Source organism: Tachypleus tridentatus, chromosome 10 (assembly GCF_004210375.1).
Source record: "Tachypleus tridentatus isolate NWPU-2018 chromosome 10, ASM421037v1, whole genome shotgun sequence".
Classification (NCBI taxonomy): domain Eukaryota; kingdom Metazoa; phylum Arthropoda; class Merostomata; order Xiphosura; family Limulidae; genus Tachypleus; species Tachypleus tridentatus.
In genome coordinates this window covers 110,311,655-110,337,055 of record NC_134834.1, presented here as the reverse complement: position 1 = coordinate 110,337,055, position 25,401 = coordinate 110,311,655, and the positions used below count along the sequence as shown (strand labels likewise).

General features: G+C 31.7%; 3 protein-coding genes across 5 annotated transcripts in view; 2 read left to right on the top strand and 1 right to left on the bottom strand.

The window, feature by feature from the left end:
* The window catches only part of LOC143230074 (uncharacterized), a 43,707-nt gene extending 23,482 nt beyond the window's left edge, over positions 1–20,225 (top strand). The window contains exons 5-10 of the mRNA XM_076463078.1: positions 7,009–7,158; positions 7,290–7,418; positions 9,778–9,898; positions 11,570–11,664; positions 15,920–16,016; positions 19,737–20,225. Coding sequence (XP_076319193.1) covers positions 7,009–7,158; positions 7,290–7,418; positions 9,778–9,898; positions 11,570–11,664; positions 15,920–16,016; positions 19,737–19,795 — 651 coding nt within the window. The 3' untranslated portion in view covers positions 19,796–20,225. The remainder of the gene's footprint in view (positions 1–7,008; positions 7,159–7,289; positions 7,419–9,777; positions 9,899–11,569; positions 11,665–15,919; positions 16,017–19,736) is intronic.
* LOC143230075 (apicoplast pyruvate carrier 1-like) overlaps positions 1–25,401 on the top strand; it is a 227,869-nt gene that overhangs the window by 147,636 nt on the left and 54,832 nt on the right. The gene's annotated exons all lie outside the window — the stretch shown is intronic.
* LOC143227905 (uncharacterized) overlaps positions 20,358–25,401 on the bottom strand; it is a 31,407-nt gene continuing 26,363 nt past the window's right edge. Inside the window, exons 2-3 of the mRNA XM_076459262.1 lie at positions 25,127–25,372; positions 20,358–20,545 (exon numbers count right to left, since the gene is read on the bottom strand). Coding sequence (XP_076315377.1) covers positions 20,432–20,545; positions 25,127–25,372 — 360 coding nt within the window. The 3' untranslated portion in view covers positions 20,358–20,431. The remainder of the gene's footprint in view (positions 20,546–25,126; positions 25,373–25,401) is intronic.

The window sequence follows — 25,401 nt, the reverse complement described above, 5'->3', positions numbered from 1 at the left end:
CAGTGGCAACTTATATCACTCATTCTGACTGTTTGACAGTGGCGTCTTATATCGCTCATACTGACTGTTTGACAGTGGCGTCTTATATCACTCATTCTGACTGTTTGACAGTGGCGTCTTATATCGCTCATTCTGACTGTTTGACAGTGGCGTCTTATATCACTCATTCTGACTGTTTGACAGTGGCGTCTTATATCGCTCATCTGACTGTTTGACAGTGGCGTCTTATATCGCTCATCTGACTGTTTGACAGTGGCGTCTTATATCGCTCATTCTGACTGGTTGACAGTGGCGTCTTATATCGCTCATTCTGACTGGTTGACAGTGGCGTCTTATATCGCTCATTCTGACTGGTTGACAGTGGCGTCTTATATCACTCATTCTGACTATTTGACAGTGGCGTCTTATATCGCTCGTTCTGACTATTTGACAGTGGCGTCTTATATCGCTCATACTGACTGTTTGACAGTGGCATCTTATATCGCTCATTCTGACTGTTTGACAGTGGCGTCTTATATCGCTCATTCTGACTGTTTGACAGTGGCGTCTTATATCGCTCATTCTGACTGTTTGACAGTGGCGTCTTATATCGCTCATTCTGACTGTTTGACAGTGGCGTCTTTTATCGCTCATTCTGACTGTTTGACAGTGGTGTCTTATATTGCTCATTCTGACTGTTTGACAGTGGCGTCTTATATCGCTCATTCTGACTGTTTGACAGTGGCGTCTTATATCACTCATTCTGACTGTTTGACAGTGGTGTCTTATATCACTCATTCTGACTGTTTGACAGTGGTGTCTCATATTGCTCATTCTCTCAATACATTCAGATAGTATTAGATCCAGTTTAAAACGTTTGTTTCTTTCTCATTTTATCAGTCTTCTTCCCAAAATGTTAGTTCATTTATGTCACTCAAGGTCATGTCTTTCTGGTTGATTCTTCCTAGCTGGTAGAGATCTGGTTTCCTGTGACTGGGGTTTGATATGTTTTTGTTTTTAATCAGTTTTATTAACCAACTTTTAGGAGTCTTCTATGGTATATTTGACTTTCTTGCCATTGTCCACGTTTATTTTTGTTCAGATACAAATGATCCTCTCTGTCAAGTGCATGCTGTGGGTTCCTTTATTGCTTTCAAGGCTTCTTTTCATTTAATCCATTCCTCATGGTTTCATTCCCTTTCAGCACTCTTTTAGCTGTATTTTTTCTTCCTTCCTACCTTACCCCATTGGTTTGTACTGTGATTCAATTGGTCTTTTATTCCTTGTCTGTTTATTTCTGTCATCAGTTCCTGGTGTCTTCATGCCAATCAAACACTTACTTTTTACCCTGCATATAAACCCTGTTGTCTGTTGGAGGTATTTGTGTATCAGGCACTGGGACTGCATCTCGTACACTTTTCTATGCTTTGGGTAGTTGTTTCTTCTTTGTAGTGATACTCTATATCATATTTTCTCCTCCTTTTCTTCCAGCAGAGTGTAAGAGTTCTTACCACTTTCCAATTCCAAGTTGCTAGAGTAGTGGACCATGGGAGGCATCCTCTTGAATGTGATAATGATGAAACTATTCAGTTAAAAGTAGGGCAATAGTTTTCTGTTGATGAAGATGACAAGGTGTCCTCCAATCTGATGCTCCATCACTTTATGAGGTTTTCTGAAAGGATGTGGTAGCCTTGGAGTGAGCCATCAACATCACAGCTCACCCCTTCTGTTGAGATCTCTCATCCTACCCCCATGTGGATATCAGTTTCTGGTGGCTGGGCTTTTAGATTCAGAGCTGAACCAATCAACATAAGTCCTCACACATGTATTAAAGGTGTCTCTATTTCCTCAGTCAGTTATACTGTTGTTCCTCCATCTGTGTTGTGGGTCAAAATGAAAGATCATGTTGATTAATGTTGTTCTTCCTTTTACACCATCCGTCAGTAATTTTATTATACTGAGGGTGGTATTGTACTTTGGACAGTTCCTTTCAGATTGGTTATGAGGGAGATAGTTTACATTACAGAGACATCTTTATGATACCAGTTGTCCAGGTTTTGGGTTCCTGGATCAGAGGATTTCTCATATTGCTAACATGTGTCCTACTTATATATCAGGGGGTGTGAGACTCCCTCCAGTCTACTGAACTTGAGGTGAAAATGGTATGTTCCTCTTTCCTACCACCACATGATTGTTGGTACCTGATGGCTGAGTTTTGGATTGTAGTTGACTTATAGATAGTATGTTCCTCTTTTCTACCACCACATGATTGTTGGTACCTGATGGCTGAGTTTTGGATTGTAATTGACTTATAGATAGTATGTTCCTCTTTCCTACCACCACATGATTGTTGGTACCTGATGGCTGAGTTTTGGATTGTGGTTGACTTATAGATAGTATGTTCCTCTTTCCTACCACCACATGATTGTTGGTACCTGATGGCTGAGTTTTGGATTGTAGTTGACTTATAGATAGTATGTTCCTCTTTCCTACCACCACATGATTGTTGGTACCTGATGGCTGAGTTTTGGATTGTAGTTGACTTATAGATGGTATGTTCCTCTTTACTACCACCACATGATTGTTGGTACCTGATGGCTGAGTTTTGGATTGTAGTTGACTTATAGATAGTATGTTCCTCTTTCCTACCACCACATGATTGTTGGTACCTGATGGCTGAGTTTTGGATTGTAGTTGACTTATAGATAGTATGTTCCTCTTTCCTACCATCACATGATTGTTGGTACCTGATGGCTGAGTTTTGGATTGTAGTTGACTTATAGATAGTATGTTCCTCTTTCCTACCACCACATGATTGTTGGTACCTGATGGCTGAGTTTTGGATTGTAGTTGACTTATAGATGGTATGTTCCTCTTTCCTACCACCACATGATTGTTGGTACCTGATGGCTGAGTTTTGGATTGTAGTTGACTTATAGATAGTATGTTCCTCTTTCCTACCACCACATGATTGTTGGTAACTGATGGCTGAGTTTTGGATTGTAGTTGACTTATAGATAGTATGTTCCTCTTTCCTACCACCACATGATTGTTGGTACCTGATGGCTGAGTTTTGGATTGTAGTTGACTTGCTGTATAAAGTCAGAGATGCTGTAGTCACTCTTTGCCTGGGGGTAAATCCTTTTACTTCCACCCACATTCCAGTACTCTGTGGAGTTTAGATTTGTTATGATGGTTCTGATACCTATCCCACTATTGTTTTCTCCTATAGAGATGTGCTTCCACCTTTTTTGTATTCATGTCTATGACACCTTATTCCAAACTGGATTAAGAGTATACCTGATACAGATGTGGTGCTGTCTCCTACGTATGATCCTCTCATGTTTTTATGGTGTTTTTCATATAATTTTGAGGAATGCATCTTTCTTTGTCCCTCACACTAGTTTGTTCACTTATTCAGTGTGGAATTCTAGCTATTTATGTGATCTTAGGAAGTGTCTCATATCAAAAGTTATAATCTTTCTACACTGAAAATATATTCACAATAGGCACCTATCTCACACTTCCCACTGAAAGCTGCTACTTACATTTTCTGCCAAAACTTGAAGTAATAGCTCAGTAGAATCAAATATAAGGAGTCACATGCATCAGGAGTGTGTGTCATACTCTTATTGGTGAAGGGTTGTCACATGATCATTTACATGCAAGATGCATTTGAACAGTTTGATTTTAAGGTACATGGGAGCTTAAGACTTGTGGCACGCACATACTCTTTTTTGAGATACAAAGGGTAGTACTGAACAAGAACAGCTATTTATGTGAGAGGAAATAAGTACCTATTGGAAATATATTTTTAATAGAGGAAAATTATAACTTTCACTTACAGAGGACTGCACTGATACAAGAAACTAGATGAGGGTGGGGTGAGTATCTATGGGAAATATATTTTCAGTGTTACAAGTGTTTACTGTACTGTAGTAATTGTCTTGGTAATTAACTTTCTGTTTACAAGAGAACACAAGTTTTGAAATAAAGAGACACAAGTACTATTTATTTATATTAGTTTGAATACTTCAGACATTTATTTATTGTACTACTTCTTTCAAGGAAATGCCCTAAAGCATGACATTACTAGGTGTAACATAGTACATGTAAAAGAACTGACTTCCAGCATGAAGTGCCTATATTTCAGTTATGAGTCAACCAGTGGAACCTTTGTTGTAAGATTAAGGAGTGACATCTAAACACTGAAACTAGTTAATAATGATTACTCTTTTATTTTTAACAAAGGTAATAAGTGAACTGTTCAGAAAGATGAAGTACTGCTAACCCACTGATAGATAAGTGAACTGTTCAGAAAGATGAAGTACTGCTAACCCACTGATAGATAAGTGAACTGTTCAGAAAGATGAAGTACTGCTAACACACTGATAGATAAGTGAACTGTTCTGAAAGATGAAGTACTGCTAACCCATTGATAGATAAGTGAACTGTTCTGAAAGATGAAGTACTGCTAACACATTGATAGATAAGTGAACTGTTCTGAAAGATGAAGTACTGCTATCCCACTGATAGATAAGTGAACTGTTCTGAAAGATGAAGTACTGCTAACACATTGATAGATAAGTGAACTGTTCTGAAAGATGAAGTACTGCTATCCCACTGATAGATAAGTGAACTGTTCTGAAAGATGAAGTACTGCTAACCCATTGATAGATAAGTGAACTGTTCTGAAAGATGAAGTATTGCTAACACATTGATAGATAAGTGAACTGTTCTGAAAGATGAAGTACTGCTATCCCACTGATAGATAAGTGAACTGTTCTGAAAGATGAAGTACTGCTAACACATTGATAGATAAGTGAACTGTTCTGAAAGATGAAGTACTGCTATCCCACTGATAGATAAGTGAACTGTTCTGAAAGATGAAGTACTGCTAACCCAATGATAGATAAGTGAACTGTTCTGAAAGATGAAGTATTGCTAACCCATTGATAGATAAGTGAACTGTTCTGAAAGATGAAGTACTGCTATCCCACTGATAGATAAGTGAACTGTTCTGAAAGATGAAGTACTGCTAACACATTGATAGATAAGTGAACTGTTCTGAAAGATGAAGTACTGCTATCCCACTGATAGATAAGTGAACTGTTCTGAAAGATGAAGTACTGCTAACCCAATGATAGATAAGTGAACTGTTCTGAAAGATGAAGTACTGCTATCCCATTGATAGATAAGTGAACTGTTCTGAAAGATGAAGTACTGCTAACCCATTGATAGATAAGTGAACTGTTCTGAAAGATGAAGAACTGCTAACCCATTGATAGATAAGTGAACTGTTCTGAAAGATGAAGTACTGCTAACACATTGATAGATAAGTGAACTGTTCTGAAAGATGAAGTACTGCTAACACATTGATAGATAAGTGAACTGTTCTGAAAGATGAAGTACTGCTATCCCACTGATAGATAAGTGAACTGTTCTGAAAGATGAAGTACTGCTAACACATTGATAGATAAGTGAACTGTTCTGAAAGATGAAGTACTGCTAACACATTGATAGATAAGTGAACTGTTCTGAAAGATGAAGTACTGCTAACCCATTGATAGATAAGTGAACTGTTCTGAAAGATGAAGTACTGCTAACACATTGATAGATAAGTGAACTGTTCTGAAAGATGAAGTACTGCTAACACATTGATAGATAAGTGAACTGTTCTGAAAGATGAAGTACTGCTAACCCATTGATAGATAAGTGAACTGTTCTGAAAGATGAAGTATTGCTAACACATTGACAGATAAGTGAACTGTTCTGAAAGATGAAGTACTGCTAACACATTGATAGATAAGTGAACTGTTCTGAAAGATGAAGTATTGCTAACACACTGATAGATAAGTGAACTGTTCTGAAAGATGAAGTATTGCTAACCCATTGATAGATAAGTGAACTGTTCTGATAGATGAAGTACTGCTAACCCACTGATAGATAAGTGAACTGTTCTGAAAGATGAAGTACTGCTAACCCATTGATAGATAAGTGAACTGTTCTGATAGATGAAGTACTGCTAACCCACTGATAGATAAGTGAACTGTTCTGATAGATGAAGTATTGCTAACCCACTGATAGATAAGTGAACTGTTCTGAAAGATGAAGTACTGCTAACACATTGATAGATAAGTGAACTGTTCTGAAAGATGAAGTACTGCTAACACATTGATAGATAAGTGAACTGTTCTGAAAGATGAAGTACTGCTAACCCATTGATAGATAAGTGAACTGTTCTAAAAGATGAAGTACTGCTAACACATTGATAGATAAGTGAACTGTTCTGATAGATGAAGTACTGCTAACACACTGATAGATAAGTGAACTGTTCTGAAAGATGAAGTACTGCTAACCCATTGATAGATAAGTGAACTGTTCTGAAAGATGAAGTACTGCTAACCCATTGACAGATAAGTGAACTGTTCTGAAAGATGAAGTACTGCTAACACATTGATAGATAAGTGAACTGTTCTGAAAGATGAAGTACTGCTAACCCATTGACAGATAAGTGAACTGTTCTGAAAGATGAAGTACTGCTAACACATTGATAGATAAGTGAACTGTTCTGAAAGATGAAGTACTGCTAACCCACTGACAGATAAGTGAACTGGATGAAGTACTGCTAACACATTGATAGATGTATAAATACTTTTATTTTCTTTCTTGTAATGTTGGGTTTTGTCTAAACCTGTTTAGGGATGAATATTGCCCTACTTTCTTTCATTCCTAAAGGAATTATGAAGTTTTTTACCTTAAACTGGAGAATAAGAAAACATTTACAGGTTGTTTAAGTGTTAATCATAATTAAGAAAAATTGATTAAATAATTTTATTTGTATAATTAATTTTCTTGCTAATTAATAGTGTCATCTATTGTGTTGTTCATCATTTTATGTTTCAAAACTCTATTACAGTAATTTTTGGTTTTGTACTTAAGTAACTATTAAATGTAAAAGTTTTCATTAGCATGTTATTCATTGTTGGTGACTTTTTTAACAAACTGTAATACACTCCTAAATCCTAGATTGATGAAAAGAAAAAACTGGCAGCTGAAGCCAGAGAAAGAGAATCTCAAGAAGATGAAAAATTGGCTAAACGAGTTGAGGAACAAAGACTTCGAATGCAAAGAGAGTATGAAGAAGAAGTGGATAAGAGAAAACGTAAAGATGAAGAGGTTTGTGATTATAAAGTGTTTGTTTTTATTGTAAGCTGGTCTTCATTGTTTCAAAACTTATGTATTTGTTGTTATGAGTAAAAATGTGTTCCAGTTGATGCAGCTTAATGGTTTTATATTTGTATGAATAGCTTCGTTTGAGACAAGAAAGGCTGAGACAGATGCAGGAAGAACAGCAAAAAGAACTGTTGAAGCAACAACAGGAAGCAGAAGAGAAACGAAGGCAAGAACGAGAGAAGAAAGAAAGGAAACAACAACAGGTCTTAGACATCCTGTTATTTATCAGATTGGTGTAAAAACTGTGTATTTGTTTTTCTTAAGTTCAGATTACCTGCAAATGTTCAGATCTGTTTGCCAATTCTAGAGCTTCTAAGAACTTGAAATCCTCAAATGGATAATTTAAAAAAAAATTAAGATTATAGTTGAATACATTCTGCAGTTCTTTCCTAACTTTTAACTCTAATCATGTTTTTCTATTTTTACAACAGTACCATATGATAAGGTGTGGTAAATGTAAGGTTTTACTATTAAAATAATGGTACTGCTATCTCTTCACATGTTTTGCTTTCCTTGGTCTAAAGCTGTAGCTCAAGTTAGTAACAGTTGAAAACTAAAAGTATACCCCAGGTTTTGTAAATCTAACTTACTTTGTTGTGAGGTTAATGTTCATAGTAATACTTCATCCAGTTCTGTATCTGGATTGTTGAATACATAGAGGAATAAATCTTGCTGTAATAACAGCCTTCTTACTAATATCAAAGTTGGTTGTATTTTTCTTTATTTAACACCTAAAATAATTATTTATCTTCATTCTAATTTGTTCTAAAGGTGTAAGAAGGTAAAATAACTGTATTTTAGTTTTTTATAGCTAAGAAAATAATATATATTTATTCATACGTATATAATATCTTTAGTATTTATTCATACGTATATAATATCTTCAGTATTTATTCATACGTATATAATATCTTCAGTATTTATTCATACGTATATAATATCTTCAGTATTTATTCATACATATATAATATCTTCAGTATTTATTGATACATATATATCTTCAGTATTTATTTATAGGTATATAATATCTTCAGTATTTATTTATAGGTATATAATATCTTCATTATTTATTCATACGTATATAATATCTTCAGTATTTATTCATACGTATATAATATCTTCATTATTTATTCATACGTATATAATATCTTCAGTATTTATTCATACTTATTTAATATCTTCAGTATTTATTCATACGTATATAATATCTTCAGTATTTATTCATACGTATATAATATCTTCAGTATTTATTCATAATGCATATAATATCTTCATTATTTATTCATAATGCATATAATATCTTCAGTATTTATTCATACTTATTTAATATCTTCAGTATTTATTCATACGTATATAATATCTTCAGTATTTATTCATACGTATATAATATCTTCAGTATTTATTCATACGTATATAATATCTTCAGTATTTATTCATACGTATATAATATCTTCAGTATTTATTCATACGTATATAATATCTTCAGTATTTATTCATACGTATATAATATCTTCAGTATTTATTCATACATATATAATTTCTTCAGTGATGATTATTACTTGTTGACCACTCTTATTAATCTTTCCTTGAGACTAATATACTTTTACCATGTTTACTACTTACTTGTTGAATTCACTTTTACTTAGTAATACTTTTGAAGTAAAACTGATACAGTAGACTTATAGTAATACAAAATAGATTTGGCTAAACTTAACAATGTTTTATTACATCTAACATGCTCAGTGCTGTCAGTAGACTTATATTAATACCAGATAGATTTGGCTAAACGTGACAATGTTTTATTACATCTAACATGCTCAGTGCTGTCAGTAGACTTATGTTAATACAAAATAGATTTGGCTAAACTTAACAATGTTTTATTACATCTAACATGCTCAGTGCTGTCAGTAGACTTATATTAATACAAAATAGATTTGGCTAAACTTAATGTTTTATTACATCTAACATGCTCAGTGCTGTCAGTAGACTTATATTAATACAAGATAGATTTGGCTAAACTTGACAATGTTTTATTACATCTAACATGCTCAGTGCTGTCAGTAGACCTATATTAATACAAAATAGATTTGGCTAAACTTAACAATGTTTTATTACATCTAACATGCTCAGTGCTGTCAGTAGACTTATATTAATACAAAATAGATTTGGCTAAACTTGACAATGTTTTATTACATCTAACATGCTCAATGCTGTCAGTAGACCTATATTAATACAAAATAGATTTGGCTAAACTTAACAATGTTTTATTACATCTAACATGCTCAGTGCTGTCAGTGAATTATTTTCAAATTTTAAAATTCTTTTATATTTTCCGCATTTCATTACTCATGTATTCTAAAGACTGTTGGTTTGGGTATTAAAAGTTTTAATTAAAAGAAAGTACAGAACTTAATTCTAAGTTTTATAGTTTATTTTAATTAAAGTTTTAATAGCCTTATCAGCCGTCTTTGGAATACATTTTTACTTCAAGTGGGTTTCTTCTCATCATGGATTTCATTATTCAGTAAACAAAATAATAAGTTACATTTTTTTTTACATTAGGTTGAAGAGAGAGCTCAATCATGCTCCCCACCTCTACGAGCCAGGAAAACTCAAGAAAAGGAAACAGCTACTTCACCTGTAACATCTGGTACACCATATTTTGAACCAGACCCGCCAGTTGGTAAATTTATTAGACTTATTCTCATTTTCTAATAAAATATGTGTAGAGCAAGTCCTTGTTATGTAAAATATTTCAGTATGATGAATTCCTATAAACAAGATGTTTCATTATTGAAGTAACCCTGTAAAACAAGATGTTTCATTATTGAAGTAACCCTGTAAAACAAGATGTTTCATTATAGAAGTAACCCTGTAAAACAAGATGATTCATTATAGAAGTAACCCTGTAAAACAAGATGATTCATTATAGACGTTACCCTGTAAAAACAAGATGTTTCATCAAAGAAGTAACCCTGTAAAGCAAGATCTTTCATCATTGAAGTTACCCTGTAAAACAAGATGTTTCGTCATTGAAGTTTTTGTTATGAATAAGTAAAAATTCTTGCCCTTTGTTCACAATATTTAAGGATCTTTTAACTTTGTTCACAATATTTAAGGATCTTTTCACTTTGTTCACAATATTTAAGGATCTTTTCACTTTGTTCACAATATTTAAGGATCTTTTTACTTTGTTCACAATATTTAAGGATCTTTTTACTTTGTTCACAATATTTAAGGATCTTTTTACTTTGTTCAGAATATTTAAGGATCTTTTTACTTTGTTCACAATATTTAAGGATCTTTTTACTTTGTTCACAATATTTAAGGATCTTTTTACTTTGTTCAGAATATTTAAGGATCTTTTCACTTTGTTCAGAATATTTAAGGATCTTTTTACTGTGTTCACAATATTTAAGGATCTTTTTACATTGTTCAGAATATTTAAGGATCTTTTTACTTTGTTCACAATATTTAAGGATCTTTTTACTTTGTTCAGAATATTTAAGGATCTTTTTACTTTGTTCACAATATTTAAGGATCTTTTTACTTTGTTCAGAATATTTAAGGATCTTTTTACTTTGTTCACAATATTTAAGGATCTTTTTACTTTGTTCAGAATATTTAAGGATCTTTTTACTTTTTTCACAATATTTAAGGATCTTTTTACTTTGTTCACAATATTTAAGGATCTTTTCACTTTGTTCACAATATTTAAGGATCTTTTCACTTTGTTCACAATATTTAAGGATCTTTTTACTGTGTTCACAATATTTAAGGATCTTTTCACTTTGTTCAGAATATTTAAGGATCTTTTCACTTTGTTCACAATATTTAAGGATCTTTTTACATTGTTCAGAATATTTAAGGATCTTTTTATTTTGTTCACAATATTTAAGGATCTTTTTACTTTGTTCAATGAAAGTTTTATTGGAAAGCATTAAGTTTTGACAACTTTTTCTAAAGTGTCATAACTTTTAACTGAAGATTTTAAAAAATGTGTGTGTTTGTATATTGTAAGTTATTTACCATATCTGAAAAATATACAAGCTTAAGAAGTCTTGATACAATATGATAAAACCATATAATCTGAATGCTTTTGAAAGTGCTGGGTTAGAGGATTTTATCATATCATAAATTAAATATAGCTAGACTTTACTTTTGCCTTAATAAATTAGAAATTGTAATTACTTAACAATAATTAAGTGGAAAACAATTTCATTTAAAACTTTAATTGACTACTCTGATAGAGTTCCTCATGTGCTTAAAGATAACATGGGAGTTCACCAACACATTGTTCATCAGTCAACTAATTAAAATGTAAGCAATTAACAACTATTAAACTTTTCAACAGATCCACGACATAGAATGTTGGGCCAGTTGTCTGAGATGCGACAACAGCTTCAAGAAGAACAACGTAAAATGAAGGAAAAATTGAAGGATCAAAAGGTAAGAAACATCTTGCTCAAAATAGTACCAATCTATTGTTACTCTGATGAAATCATGAACTAAACACATCTAATGGAATCTAAAACTGATTATGAGACATAATAACAAAGTCTTGAGTTGTATTATATTTACATATGATATGGTGAAATAATGAACTAAAGGTACCAAATGTAATCTAAAACTGATTATGAGACATAATAACAAAGTCTTGAGTTGTATTATATTTACATATGATATGGTGAAATAATGAACTAAAGGTACCAAATGTAATCTAAAACTGATTATGAGACATAATAACAAAGTCTTGAGTTGTATTATATTTACATATGATATGGTGAAATAATGAACTAAAGGTACCTAATGTAATCTAAAACTGATTATGAGACATAATAACAAAGTCTTGAGTTGTATTATATTTACATAGAATATGGTGAAATAATGAACTAAAGGTACCTAATGTAATCTAAAACTGATTATGAGACATAATAACAAAGTCTTGAGTTGTATTATATTTACATAGAATATGGTGAAATAATGAACTAAAGGTACCTAATGTAATCTAAAACTGATTATGAGACATAATAACAAAGTCTTGAGTTGTATTATATTTACATAAATAATGGTGAAATAATGAACTAAAGGTACCTAATGTAATCTAAAACTGATTATGAGACATAATAACAAAGTCTTGAGTTGTATTATATTTACATATGATATGGTGAAATAATGAACTAAAGGTACCTAATGTAATCTAAAACTGATTATGAGACATAATAACAAAGTCTTGAGTTGTATTATATTTACATAAATTATGGTGAAATAATGAACTAAAGGTACCTAATGTAATCTAAAACTGATTATGAGACATAATAACAAAGTCTTGAGTTGTATTATATTTACATAAATTATGGTGAAATAATGAACTAAAGGTACCTAATGTAATCTAAAACTGATTATGAGACATAATAACAAAGTCTTGAGTTGTATTATATTTACATATGATATGGTGAAATAATGAACTAAAGGTACCTAATGTAATCTAAAACTGATTATGAGACATAATAACAAAGTCTTGAGTTGTATTATATTTACATAGGATATGGTGAAATAATGAACTAAAGGTACCTAATGTAATCTAAAACTGATTATGAGACACAATAACAAAGTCTTGAGTTGTGTTATATTTACATAGGATATGGTGAAATAATGAACTAAAGGTACCTAATGTAATCTAAAACTGATTATGAGACATAATAACAAAGTCTTGAGTTGTATTATATTTACATAGGATACAGTGAAATAATGAACTAAAGGTACCTAATGTAATCTAAAACTGATTATGAGACATAATAACAAAGTCTTGAGTTGTATTATATTTACATAGGATATGGTGAAATAATGAACTAAAGGTACCTAATGTAATCTAAAACTGATTATGAGACATAATAACAAAGTCTTGAGTTGTATTATATTTACATAGGATACAGTGAAATAATGAACTAAAGGTACCTAATGTAATCTAAAACTGATTATGAGACATAATAACAAAGTCTTGAGTTGTATTATATTTACATATGATATGGTGAAATAATGAACTAAAGGTACCTAATGTAATCTAAAACTGATTATGAGACATAATAACAAAGTCTTGAGTTGTATTATATTTACATAGAATATGGTGAAATAATGAACTAAAGGTACCTAATGTAATCTAAAACTGATTATGAGACATAATAACAAAGTCTTGAGTTGTATTATATTTACATAGAATATGGTGAAATAATGAACTAAAGGTACCTAATGTAATCTAAAACTGATTATGAGACATAATAACAAAGTCTTGAGTTGTATTATATTTACATAAATTATGGTGAAATAATGAACTAAAGGTACCTAATGTAATCTAAAACTGATTATGAGACATAATAACAAAGTCTTGAGTTGTATTATATTTACATATGATATGGTGAAATAATGAACTAAAGGTACCTAATGTAATCTGAAACTGATCATGAGACACAATAACAAAGTCTTGAGTTGTATTATATTTATATAGAATATGGTGAAATAATGAACTAAAGGTACCTAATGTAATCTAAAACTGATTATGAGACATAATAACAAAGTCTTGAGTTGTATTATATTTACATAAATTATGGTGAAATAATGAACTAAAGGTACCTAATGTAATCTAAAACTGATTATGAGACATAATAACAAAGTCTTGAGTAGTATTATATTTACATAAATTATGGTGAAATAATGAACTAAAGGTACCTAATGTAATCTAAAACTGATTATGAGACACAATAACAAAGTCTTGAGTTGTATTATATTTACATAGGATATGGTGAAATAATGAACTAAAGGTACCTAATGTAATCTAAAACTGATTATGAGACATAATAACAAAGTCTTGAGTTGTATTATATTTACATAGGATACAGTGAAATAATGAACTAAAGGTACCTAATGTAATCTAAAACTGATTATGAGACAAAATAACAAAGTCTTGAGTTGTATTATATTTACATAAATTATGGTGAAATAATGAACTAAAGGTACCTAATGTAATCTAAAACTGATTATGAGACATAATAACAAAGTCTTGAGTTGTATTATATTTACATAGGATATGGTGAAATAATGAACTAAAGGTACCTAATGTAATCTAAAACTGATTATGAGACATAATAACAAAGTCTTGAGTTGTATTATATTTACATAGGATACAGTGAAATAATGAACTAAAGGTACCTAATGTAATCTAAAACTGATTATGAGACATAATAACAAAGTCTTGAGTTGTATTATATTTACATAGGATATGGTGAAATAATGAACTAAAGGTACCTAATGTAATCTAAAACTGATTATGAGACATAATAACAAAGTCTTGAGTTGTATTATATTTACATAGGATATGGTGAAATAATGAACTAAAGGTACCTAATGTAATCTAAAACTGATTATGAGACATAATAACAAAGTCTTGAGTTGTATTATATTTACATAGAATATGGTGAAATAATGAACTAAAGGTACCTAATGTAATCTAAAACTGATTATGAGACATAATAACAAAGTCTTGAGTTGTATTATATTTACATATGATATGGTGAAATAATGAACTAAAGGTACCTAATGTAATCTAAAACTGATTATGAGACATAATAACAAAGTCTTGAGTTGTATTATATTTACATAGGATATGGTGAAATAATGAACTAAAGGTACCTAATGTAATCTAAAACTGATTATGAGACATAATAACAAAGTCTTGAGTTGTATGATATTTACATAGGATATGGTGAAATAATGAACTAAAGGTACCTAATGTAATCTAAAACTGATTATGAGACATAATAACAAAGTCTTGAGTTGTATTATATTTACATAGAATATGGTGAAATAATGAACTAAATGTACCTAATGTAATCTAAAACTGATCATGAGACACAATAACAAAGTCTTGAGTTGTATTATATTTATATAGAATATGGTGAAATAATGAACTAAAGGTACCTAATGTAATCTAAAACTGATTATGAGACATAATAACAAAGTCTTGAGTTGTATTATATTTACATAGGATATGGTGAAATAATGAACTAAAGGTACCTAATGTAATCTAAAACTGATTATGAGACATAATAACAAAGTCTTGAGTTGTATTATATTTACATAAATTATGGTGAAATAATGAACTAAAGGTACCTAATGTAATCTAAAACTGATTATGAGACATAATAACAAAGTCTTGAGTTGTATTATATTTACATAAATTATGGTGAAATAATGAACTAAAGGTACCTAATGTAATCTAAAACTGATTATGAGACATAATAACAAAGTCTTGAGTTGTATTATATTTATATAGAATATGGTGAAATAATGAACTAAAGGTACCTAATGGAATCTACAACTGATTATGAGACATAATAACAAAACTATAAATTTGTATTATTTTTTTTCATGATGAAAGAGCAAATGATACTAATTACTCAGAATCTCCTGTTTAGCTTTGTATCAATTAAATGATACTAATATGTTTATATTTGACACTTTTGAACTGTGATCATAATAAAAGTTTTTGAACAGAATGATAACTTCTAGAAGACAAAACCAAAAAAGTGCTTTTAGAATTCAGTTTCTTATTCTGTGACTTTCTAGTGTGATATGTAGATATTCTAGTAAATTATTTGTGTGCTATTGTATGGTTTTTGTAATAAATTGCTTGTTCACACTTATTTAGAATAGCTATAAAGTTATGGATCAAGATGACAGTAGTGATGATGACAACCCTGAAGTAACCCAGCTCTCTAGATGGGCCTCATCTGGTAACAATCAAGGTATTTTAGGATAATAATTATTACAGAAAAGTAAAGAGAGAGAAAGTCAGTATTTCAGTCTTCACTTCCATGAGAGTTTGATTGTTAGCTCTGCTGGATTTGTATCTGTACTGAAGTCAACCAGTAAGTTACAGAAGAATCTGTTATAAAGGAAGTTTGTGAGTAATTTCCAAGTGACATAGCTTTGGTTTATCTATTTAATTTGCTTTGTTTCTACTACTTATTACTGGCACAAGTACTTGGCTTAGCTTGGTTATTAAGCTGATATATTTTAGCAACTGCATAAAATTTATCATGTGAGTAAAAATATCAATCCAATTTTAAGCTTGTTTTGAATTAAGCAATTTTCTGTTGTACCACAAACCTCTTTAATCAACAGACTCTGAGTTAAGAAATCAACAAATATCAGTCCAGTTTCATTGTTTATACATTTCATTTTATTATATATTTATTGGTTCTTCTCATAATTGCAGATTATTATTTTATTTTATACTTTCAGTACATAGACTGACAGGTTTTACTTTTATTGCTAACCAACATAACATAAAAGCCATTGCTGGAAGGTAGTGTTATCAAAATCTACTGGCTTTTCTATATATTACAAGATATTAATCCAAGTAATATATGACAGACTACACTAAGAAGTCTGCGTGTATACAAATGGATAAGCAACAATACCCAGGTGGATATCCTCAGGGTCCATTTAGTTTGGATGCAAAATTTCAGGTTTTTTGGTTCTTTTTTCTTGATATCACACACACACACATCCTTTTATTATTATAGATGTGCTTCAAATTAATTTTTACAATAAGACAATGATAACTGACAACACATGCAAAAACATAAATAGAGTGATTTGGTCATTTTGAAGACTACACACATTTTTTTAAAGTATAGCATTCATGCCAACCTTGAATTTTCTCCAGAATATCTCATTCAAATTTAAAAAATCTTCAGTACATTAAACATAAATATTTTTGCTAAGTGTGAGCTCTTCCTCAGGTGAGATGGTATCATTGCTTTATTTGTACAAAATAAGTACAGAACAGTCTGCTTAACTTACCATCAGTGATTTACTGGTAAATTCAGGTACTTTAATGATCTGAGTTTTTTATTTGAACTGCCTTTGATCTCTTTTTCAGAATGGTTTGTGCTGTTTTTCTAAATAACTGTATTATAAAAAAAAACTTAATTTTTTTCCATTTTTCATAATTATATAGATCCTTTTTAGTGGTCATGTTTTTAGAACATTGATTATATTTACCACATATATGTGCTGATATATTTGAACAGTTGAACATCCATGACTGAAAATCTAATTTAACTATGCCAGACACTTTGAGGTGCTTTCACACTGCCATGATAGCTTCTTCATTGTAAATTTGTTAATGTAGTTAGTATAAATTTTATAAACATTAGTTTGATTTTGTTACAGAATTGATAATGGTGGTCAACATTTTTCAAAGTTATCATAAGGGATAAAGAAACTGTAAGGAGGGAAGCATCAGAATAGGACTGATGACAGTGAATTTATTTAAGAGGATCAAAACAAATCAGAAATCAAAATTGTTGTTTGAAAGTAGTAATAGGAAATCTAACAAATATTTTAAAGCAACATCAGTGTTAGAGCTAAGCAGTTAGTAGTACTAGTTAATTAATTAATTAATTGAAACAGTGTTTCCCAATCCATACTGTATACAAACACAGGTGGTTGTGGATGCAGCCAATCAATTACTTTACCTGTATAATTCAGAAGTTTAAAAAAATTTGGTTGTTGGTTATCCTAGACAGTTTATTTTCCTTCTAGTCAGAAGGTTAAAATGAATGATAGTGGCAGGTAACATTAGTAACTTTACCATAAAAAGACAGTGAGTAAATTTTGAAATTTAGCATGATATCCTTGACTCACAAGACCTTTCCAAGTCTAAACAAACTTGAATTGAAAACAGTAACTTATAAAGCTAAATTCTGATATGGTGCTTTACCTCTTCTCACATAAATACCTATTCTTATTCCTCTCTGACCTTCATCCACACACATTTTTTATGCATGCCACAACCCTTTTAGTTCCTCTCGGTTGGAACCGAATGATTGTGATACATCTATCATGAAAATCATCATGAACAAACCCCCATCTCAAAGAGAGTAAGATATATCTTATTTGGTGGTACTCATGTTTAGACGTTTTTTTGTTTTGGTGCTCCTCATGTGATTTGCCTTAATGACTTTGTTTAGTTTCTTCAGGGTAAAGAAAATATTTTAACTTCTTTTCCCAGTCTTTATTTTTTCACATTTACATTTTATACATTTCTACAATGAATTCTCTGATTCATATTATCTTGAGCATCATACCTCCTACTAGCACTATTTCACAGGTTACAGGTGGGGGAAATCCATCATTAGATTTATCCATGTGGGACTGATCATTATATGGGTTCGTCCTCTCTCTCTTCTTCCCTTTTCTCCTAGCTTGGTCAATAATTTATATTGATAGTTGGACATGTTAGTTAGTGTGCTGCATCCTTGAAGGAATGCATTCATGAAAATATGTAAATCTGGATGAGTAGGAGGAAGCAGCACACCAACCTGTCGAACATGTTGATAGATAAGACCTCTTGGCTGCAGGCCAATACCCTGGAGCTTCTCTCTGTACATCATGCTTTGGTTCGTTTTCTCCACCTGGACAGAAATCATATGGCAAGGATTCATTCCAACAATTTTCCTGTAGTTGCTTTTCTCAGTCCCAAAAGTAGCACCCATTTTAATTGTCTGTGTACATTGGATCTTCTTTCTTGGGCCCACATGCTAGATATTCTTACTGCCCATCATGTTCTATTTACTATGAATCTTATCACAGATCAGCTTTACCATCTAAACAGTCTGTCTTATGAAGTGGTTGTGCAATCCTCTTCTTTTCCCTTGAGTGGGGTACTCCTTCTATCAGTAGTTTTGCTATGTCCTTCAACCACAAATTGACTGTTTTAGGCTCTGGTCACTCAATCTGTCAGTCAAGACTGACTGGACCAACAAATAACTCAATGTTTATTCTCCCATTCAATATCTTAATTAAGTGATTTTGATCATCCAAGCCTTTCTGATTGCTCTTTTACTAGCTTATTCAGCCATAGTTTCCCTTGTCTTCATCTCCAACTTATCTCTCTACGTTTGGGAGTTAAATATGTTGCAACAATGCCTGAAAGACTGTCTGCAATTATTAATGCAAAAGTGGAACACAAAATATATTAACTGTTCACTGAACTGAAACACTTCTTCCGAGTTTCTGTTGTACTAAATACAAAGATTAACGTAGCCTCAAATCTAACACCTTTTCACAGTACAATACATCTTGTAGTGAATAAAAGTCATGACTTTATTAATGACATTACATTTTATAGTAACCAATGCAACTATTTCCACTGGGTATGGTGAAGTGAATTACAACTGCCCTTGTGTATTACATAGAATGAAAACCTGATTTCTGACATAAGTATGTTTCAAAATTTTTAGTCTACATCTTAAGAAATTAAACCCATATTTGAAGTTTTAATGTAATGTGTTTTGATTGTTCTCTTGAGAGTGAGTAGAAAAAGAGGCCAGGTAAGAAAAGTGTCCATAGCGTCACTCTGCATGTATATATCAAGAACTTATGATAGCAATGAATGTTACTTTCTCATACTGTCACAACAATTTATATCTTACTAATGAACAATATTTTCTCAGCTTATGATGAGGATCCTGATGTTGTGTTGGAAAGATCTTGGCAAGCTGAGAGAAGATAAAAACAGATCATCATCTGAGATTCTTCTTCCAAAGAAAGTGCCTTTGATAACATGCAGAAATATCTTGATCTTACATGTTGCTTTTTACTGTTCCATGATTTTATCTCAATGAAACATTGAGTGGTAAACATACTGACCTTCTGCCAGCTGCATTATTTTTGTGTAAGACATTAAAAAATCTGGAATTTGTACAGTGAGAACACATAAAGTAAAAGTAGTGAACACCAGGGATGTGGTTATGTTTGCACTACCAGTCAGCATTTGGAAAAGATACAAGCTAAAAGAAGGCTGAAGGACTGTTGTTATTTGTACCATTTTAAGTAAAATAGATTATTTAATCATTTATATTTGTGGTGTAGTAAAATGTATATGTAACATAAGAGATGTGGTCATCTGCCTATTAAACAATTTAACATTTCTTACACATAGGTCTGTTTATCAATATTATTTCGAAGGTACATTTACTCAGTATAAGTTTAAGTGTTTTAGAAATGTGTTACTTAAAATTGATTGTCATAATTTTTATGAACAGTCTTCAAGATAGAAATAATAAAGGCACAAAAACTGTTGAGAACAAATCTTTATATTGTGTCAGTATGTACAAACGAAGGGACTTGTTACCAGAACACAGTTATTTCAGTTCAACTTAATGCACTGTAGATTCTGGCGAAGATTCATAGCAATCTGCAACTGTCTTTTCTCTTCCATTTTGAAAGCTAATTTGTTGGCTTTCTTCTCAGCTCTCCTTTCCTGAAATGAGTTTCAACTCATTAACAACCCATGGAACACCAATAAATAAAGCCTCTGATAAAGTATCACACATAATTTATCTTTTACTGATCACTATTTCAACTGTATAGAGTCATTTGTAACCTACAAGTTTGCACTAGCACTGTAAGACTATAGGGAAGGCAGCTAGTCATTACCACCAACTCTGTGGGTACTGTTTTTACCAATGAACAGGGGGAGTGACCATCTCATTATAATGCTCCATCATTTGATATAGCAGGTAGTGACCCTCAAATTACAAATCGAGAACTATAACCACCTGGATATGCCAGGCCAATAGGAGAGCATCACTCAACTTTCTAAACACTATCTAGTGTCTGCTTAACAAAATTGAGACGTCATTAGTGTTTAGTGTAAGAGTTATTGAAAGAGTAAGAAAATGAAGGTCCTGCACAACACGTTAGTAGTGAGAAAGTTTCCACCTTATGGGAAGGATGTTGCACAAAATCACCAACATTAAGCATTGTGTGTATGAGGATACACACAACTAGATGGAAAGACCACCCAAATAAACATAGATGATCTAATGGTCAAACCTGTTGCCTTCATTTTTCTGAAGATCTCCAAGACCTACTTTGGCTATGTTGAACATCAAACAAAGAGCCAGATCCTTTCTGGGGCTAGTGGGATACTACAACAAGTTTCTTCCAAATTGTGTTTAAGTGACAAAGTAGGTTTTTGAAAGTTCTAGGCCTCAGATGGATAATGTGTGTGTTGTCCCACTAACTATGAAAGGCCTAACCGAGAAATTAAAGTGGAAACAACCACAGCAGATGACATTCCAGAAGTTAACATGTTTAAAAGTTTGCCAATACTAAAAATGCCAGACTCCAACAAACTGTTCATTGTTGGAATTGGAGCAATATTCCTACGAGAACATGAAGAAGGACTGTTTCAGGTAATGCATGTAAGCACAAAGCTATTGAGTAGGAAAAAGAACTATTTTGTGATCCAAGAAGAGTGTCTGGCCATCTGGAAGTTTCAGAACAACCTGTATGGGAAGGAGTTCATCATCCAGACAGATAAATCAACCACTTACATGTATCCAGAGGTGAAAAACTGTCATGAAGTGCACATTGTAGTTCCACAACCACAGTTTCTGTATTGACACTATTGAGGGACTACAAATGTTGGTAAACTTTGTGTATGAACTAACAATCTTTGTATATTATAAATACTTGTTTTGAAGAAGAACTTATTGCTGGATACACAAGACTGTTTAGTGTAAGAGTTATTATTTAGTCATTTAATTTTCATAGCTAGCGTTAAAGAGTCATTATTTTAAAGGCACTAGTTACACAGCTCTTTTGTTAAGTCCGTGTGAGTTGTATGTTGCTTGTGTAGCTCAAATGTTGTAATTTTACTTCACATTACCCAAATTTCTGTATTTTCTTCCTTGCCTTAAGTGAGTATTGTTACACAACAACTTTGAGTAGGTTTTTTGAAAGTTCTATGCCTCAGTTGGGTAGTGTGTGTGTATACATAGGTAATCAAGTGAAATTAGATCGCGTTGTTGTTAGTTTAACCATAACAAACAGGAGAATAAACTGTCTTATCAAAAGATGTTTTAAAGTAATTGAACCCACTTGTGTGGACTTTGAGGGAAAGGAGAAAATTATTTAACTCTTTTGTGACAGGTCACAGGTCAAAAAGCCATGTCATTAAGTTTGGAATCAAATTGTAGATTATAATTCAAATTTTCATATTATACAAGTTAACTTCTTAATTTAAAAGTAAATATTAAAATATAGATTTTAGTGAGTCACGTGGTGTGATGGCAGCAGCACAGATTAAAACTGGATGTTTATGATGTTAAAATACTAAGTGTGGTTCTGTACAAATTAGGAACACAAATTACTAATATTATCAAGTTAGAATATAAAATAAGAACCTCATGTTTTTATTTTGCTGAGATATAGCTTTTCTACTGAATCTAACACAGTGGCCCCATTTACCTATTTCTATTTTTGGAACTGGTCCCTTACATACATGTACTTCAATATGTGACATGTGAATAACCGAATAATAGCTTAGAATGTCCTCCAAATGGTTTTCTCTCACAATTTTGATCTAAGATTTCAAGGAAGTAGGTCATGTCTTTAGTCTACTCAAAGTTTCTAGATCTAATTACATCTTATTTACTAAACTCAATAAATTATAGTGGTATTTTTTGGCACAAGTATAATTTTTTTGGTTATTCAACTGTATATATAAAACCTAAGAATATAATGTCTTACTGGAAACAAACATTTGAAATGTATTAAGGATATTTTAGAAACTGCACAAATGATTTCATATTTTGGGATGAAGAACAGTTTTTTTTTTATCATAACATGAAATCACTCAGACTAGTAATGAAACAGACTCAGTATTTTCACAAATATATCTTTAGTAAAAATATTTCATTAAAAATCAGATTTGTTGTGTACAAAATAGTTGTAACTTTTACTAAATGTTTATCTAATTTTGTGAGCATACGCATGATGTATCAAAAGTTATATTCAAATACTTGATATGTGTAGACAAACATGTATATATTATACTGAGCCCATCACAAAAGAGTTAAAGTTCTGGATACAATTGAGGTAATGCAAACAAATCTATTACAGATTATACAGTAAGAAATACAGTAAAGAAAAATAATCTGTCGTGTAAATTGAGTTTGAAAGCAACTAAAATAGCCTGTATGGACTTTTGATATAAAAGAGAATTATTTAAAGCTCTGTATACAAGTATGGTAACACAGAGTAATGTAAGTCAACTTATCACTAATCATATTGTGATAACAAAATTAGAAACAAGAATTATTCACAGTTTTACATACAACTGTATCGTCCCACAACGTAAAGAATTCCTGTACATGCGTTTGACGTATTTTGAAAACAAGTGAACTGGATGCTGTTTGTTTGTTATTCAAATTAATTACCAAGTCACACTTACACTCTAAAGACTTGATGTCATTAGGAACTTGTAAATATCACAACTGTTACGTTTGAAGCACAGAATTACAATTATTCTGTAGAGTGAGATCAATCTAATAAATAGTTTTTCAATAAATAAATAGTTTCATATTTTCAATGTGATGAATTTAACAATAATGTTCAATAAGAAAAAAAAACTTCATATTTCAATGTTACTTGTGTATTTACTAAACCTAACTATATTCATCTTATGTTACTTGTGTATTTACTAAACCTAACCATATTTACCTTGTGTTACAGATCAATATAAAGACATTCATTTCACAGTTTACAATTACTTGTGTATTTAATAAACCTAACTATATTTACCTTGTGTTACAGATCAATAAAAAGACATTCATTTCGTTGTTTACTGTTACTTGCATGTTCACTAAATGTCAATGAAAGATATTCCTACAGATGTTGCATTCATTAAATAAATGGTATATGGCAAGAAATACAAACTCTATAGTACTTTTGAAAAAATACATTTTCAAACGAGCTGGAGTTCCTCGCATTTAGACAGAAGTTAAGTAAATTCATGAGTAATGAAAAGTGAACTTAGGACATGAAAAGTTGCTTCCCTAATATGTAACTGCAGAAAATGGAAAAAAAACGCCATAAAAAATGTAAAACACAAGGTGTGAAACCACAAGTTTGTAAGTATCTCTACATGGATCCAACAAACCTTAATGTCAAATCTAGTGAATATTCATCTAAACGAGTTGAGGTAGTGGTATTAAAAAACATAAAAATCAGAAAATGTAATATTAGTAAGTTTGTATGTACCCTCCCATGGAACTAATGAACCCTCATATCGATTTGGGTAAAGATCCACCCAAATCCTACGAACTACTTACATGGATGAAAATGTAATATTAGTAAGTTTGTATGTACCCTCCCATGGAACTAATGAACCCTCATATCGATTTGGGTAAAGATCCACCCAAATCCTACGAACTACTTACATGGATGAAAATGTAATATTAGTAAGTTTGTATGTACCCTCCCATGGAACTAATGAACCCTCATATCGATTTGGGTAAAGATCCACCCAAATCCTACGAACTACTTACATGGATGAAAATGTAATATTAGTAAGTTTGTATGTACCCTCCCATGGAACTAATGAACCCTCATATCGATTTGGGTAAAGATCCACCCAAATCCTACGAACTACTTACATGGATGAAAATGTAATATTAGTAAGTTTGTATGTACCCTCCCATGGAACTAATGACCCTCATATCGATTTGGGTAAAGATCCACCCAAATCCTACGAACTACTTACATGGATGAACAGTATTTTTATATATGGACATGCACACCCATTTAGAAGTATAATTTTTTTTACAATTTTAAACAAAATATGCAGGAATGCACTTGACATCTGAAAAGTAAGTTAGTTCCCACATTTTCTGTGCAATTCTTATATCAAACAAAAGCTCACCCAGAAAACTTGTAATTCTATTTCTTTGTATTGCTGAAGAAGACAGTAGTTTTATGACTACTAATAACTAATACATTTTCTTGCTAAAGTGGATTTAACCTTTAAAACACAGTACAAAAAAACCATGCCTACTTTCTTGCACTGCTTTACAGTACATTTCCGGGCCTTGCGTTCTTCAGGTGTTTCATCTTTAGGTCTAATTGTGCTTGTTATAGTGTTCCTACTTCCTGCAGATGTTGATCTCAATTTGTGTGTGCTCTTGGAAACAATGTCATGGTTCTCTTCGTTTAACTGTCTCAGATGTCTCTTTGTAAGCTTATTGTTGTCAAACGCATCTACTGGAACACCCAACCTCTCAGAAACCACAACTGGTTTGGGCTATAAAAGTAATTAGTAGTGCATAATCA